This window comes from Sturnira hondurensis, unplaced genomic scaffold, assembly GCF_014824575.4.
Source record: "Sturnira hondurensis isolate 20B ecotype Veracruz unplaced genomic scaffold, ASM1482457v3 Scaffold0022136, whole genome shotgun sequence".
NCBI classification, from domain to species: Eukaryota; Metazoa; Chordata; class Mammalia; order Chiroptera; family Phyllostomidae; genus Sturnira; species Sturnira hondurensis.
Genome location: NW_028094767.1, coordinates 2,564,773 through 2,567,796, shown reverse-complemented (window position 1 = coordinate 2,567,796; position 3,024 = coordinate 2,564,773). Strand labels below are relative to the sequence as shown.

Sequence of the window (3,024 nt, the reverse complement as noted above, 5' to 3'; positions counted from 1 at the left end):
CACAGTGCTTTTGGCAAGCTCTCCCTACAAGAGTTCTGCTTCTGAAAGTAAAGAAAGTGGGGACAGCACGGGGTTGGATGGTTCTGTGTAAATTGGTCATAGCATTGTCACTGGTAATGGAAAAACAAACCAGCAGGTGCGGGACACCTGTGCAGTTGGTGGGGGAGGGGGTACAGAACGCCTCCTGTTGGTGGAGCTGCCCAGGATCCTCTTCTGTGGTGAATCCAGTGCCAACAGAATGACAGGCAAACGGCCTCAGCTTTCCTGTGGGAACCCACACCAACGTGCACAGTGGGAGGCTCCACTCCAAGCAAGCACACCTGGTGCTACGCAGGGGCCAAACCAGCACAAGCTTCAGAGTGTGAGCCTCAGGGCAGAATCACTGGAATTACCTATGGGCTTGTTAGAAATGCAAATTCGCAGGCTCAATACCTGCATCAGAATCACTTGAGGAGCCTTAAACTGTTTTAGAAAGTTCTCAAGGTGATTGTTACACATGTTCAAGTTTGAGAACAAATGATGTAAAACAAACAAAGAACTCAAACCACACAGACCCTGCGGATCTGCCTCCTGTGTATGAGGGCCTGACTCTGACCATAAATTTATAAGGGGTTGGTAGTTTCAAAATGGTAGAGAGTAAGAAACAAAAATAAAACCACTGCTCATCAGGCCTTTTACCTACCCCACACATCAAGAAGACATGCATGAACAATCAATCTTTTGTAAATTTGTTTAATTTTAAGTGAGCAAAGTACTTTGTGCCATTAAACAAAAAGGGGGATTCATTTGTTTACTACAACAGCATTCACATTTGCATCAAAATAATCAAACCACTATCCATCAAGTGAAAGGAAAAAGAACGCTGAGATGCAAGGGCACTTGCTTCTGCTGAACTTCAATAGCAGAAGCAGGTCTGTTCCCCTAACGCTCCAGACAGTACTTATCCAACAGGAAGCCGGGGAGTCTGGGGACCTGACACACGTGCCTTCAAAAACTCCTCAAGTTGTTTCATCTTCTCATCTGGATTAAGCAAAATGCTGTTTCAAAATTACTTGGTCATTGGGGTGGGGGGCGGGCAGGGAGGGGAGTGGGGAGAGTGGAGGAGTCGTGCTGGCAGCATCATCTCTCAGGGTGGGGGTTCTGAACTTGGGTCTGTAAATGGTGGTGTAGCCAAAGGGAGGCTGGCACGAGCAGTGATGGGCCTGAAACCTCAGATCTCAGCTTACTCCAAGGTCCTATTTGGACTCCTCACTAAAGGATGCCCAGGGGTTGTGTGCAGCATACTGGAGTTAGGAAACTGCAAAAAGCACTAGGAAGGTAAGAGAGGCTGGAAGGAAGCCAGTGACGGTGAGGCGGTTGACAGGTGGCTCCCCCTCCACATGCAGGTTTCAAAGACCCTTACCTCGGGCACGAAGTTCTCGGTACCTTGACGCCAAGCTCAAGAGCAGGCTCTTCACGCGATTTTGTACTCGGGGCTGTCCGAAGACGGTGATTTCGACTAAGTTCCCAGAGTTGACTGTGTCCACCGTCAGCAGGACTTGGTTCATCCACTCCATTTCCGGAATTGTGGCTCGGTCTGGGCCTAAACAGGACAACAGACTCTGCGGGGGCGGCTCGGTCCAAGGTCAAGAGGGCCTAGATTTGAAGAGCATGGGGTCCGGGGAAGGGAAGAGCTGGAAGCTGGAATCAAACGTGGCAGGGGAATTTGGGAAAGACCTTGGAGCGCTGCCGCGCCAGGCCTCTCTATGACTGGAGGGGCCAGGCCACCCGCACGCCTGGGGGGACACTCACCAAAGATCGCGTCCGCCAGCCATGCCTCCAGGTAAAACACTAAGGGGTCTCTCAGTTCCTGCACAGGGAACCACCACGGCCGGGTGCGAACCCGCAGCATCCCCAGCAGCCCGTCCAGGGACTGGGCGGACGTCCACTGATCGCCCCGAAGCGCAGCGCAGCGCCTGGCTGGCGGGCAATGCTAGGAGCAGCAGCCCACGGGCGAAACGAGTCCGTGCGTCCGTGCGTGTGGGAGTCCAACCAGGGCGAAGCCTGCTCCCCGCTTTTGTGGTTTCCAGCCAGGGCCCCCTTTCCGGTGTTGCCCGGCCAGCCCAATTGACACTGGGCGGAGGCGCCCTGGGGCGCTTCCTGCGCCGCATCCATCACCTGGGCTTCCTTCTCATCTTAGAATTAGTGTTTGGCTCCAGCTGGGTCTCGGGGTGTTCCGTGGTCTTCTCTGGGAAGTAAGGTATCAGTCTCCAAGGCCCAGGCCCCTGCACATGGCTGACTAACAGTGTGGTTTGAATTGGTGACTCTGTGAACTGGAAATCACTTTCAGTGCCTAGATTAAGGTTTCTATGTTACCTTCCATAGGTAGGTAGGTAAATCAGGCCCAGGGCAAGCTCATCAAATCTACATTTTTCTCTCTCCTGCTCCCTGTTATCTTCTGACTTTCTGGTTGGTTACTCCTTCTAAATCATTCAAGCAAGTGTTTCATATTTTAAAAAATAAAAGTCAAACGTGTTCCTTATAGAAACCTAGCAAGTATTGACAGATCCCGCTTACTTCCCAAACCCTAAAACAACTAATATTGATGCTCATTTCTCGCAAATGTTCTTAATTGTAGATAAAAATTTAAATTATGAAAGCTTTCATACATTCAAAAAGTTATATAACAAACAGCCATGAACAATGCCCCCTCCCTCCCCTCACCCGCAATTAACAAAATGTTAACATTTTTCCACATTTGCCTCACTCCTCTCCTCTTTAAAATAGATATCACTAAAACATCTTTCCTTTCCATCCTCACAGGAAGTCACTGTCCTGAAGCTGGTACACATCATTCCATCCATGTTCTTATACTTTTTCTAGTGCTTTTCTAGAAATATTTGGTAGTTTTAGAATAGGTAGCATCTGCTGTACAAATTGTTTTGTTTGTACAACTAGCTATGTGTTTGCTTTTAAAATCACCTTAATGGAAATGTTGAGCATTTATATATGGGGGATAGTATTAATATCCTGAATTCCTGCATT

At 49.0% G+C, this 3,024-nt stretch overlaps 1 protein-coding gene across 1 annotated transcript; it reads right to left on the bottom strand.

Moving 5' to 3' along the window:
* Positions 1–776: 776 nt before the first annotated feature.
* Positions 777–1,986, bottom strand: OOEP (oocyte expressed protein). Its single transcript, XM_037034348.1, has 3 exons — positions 1,792–1,986; positions 1,403–1,582; positions 777–1,020 (listed from the first exon to the last, which is right to left on the bottom strand). The coding sequence occupies exons 1-3, from the start codon at positions 1,889–1,891 to the stop codon at positions 941–943; spliced, it is 360 nt and encodes a 119-aa protein (XP_036890243.1). The 5' UTR covers positions 1,892–1,986; the 3' UTR covers positions 777–940.
* Between the last annotated feature and the right edge of the window lie 1,038 nt (positions 1,987–3,024).

Bases quoted from the DNA above. Each gene is read 5' to 3' on its own strand.
- OOEP (XM_037034348.1), bottom strand. From the start codon at position 1,891: ATGCTGCGGGTTCGCACCCGGCCGTGGTGGTTCCCTGTGCAGGAACTG. The intron at 1,583-1,791 runs GTGAGTGTCCCC...TGTCCTGTTTAG, and splicing joins GCTGGCGGACGCGATCTTTG to GCCCAGACCGAGCCACAATT. The intron at 1,021-1,402 runs GTAAGGGTCTTT...TGCTTAATCCAG, and splicing joins CCGAGAACTTCGTGCCCGAG to ATGAGAAGATGAAACAACTT.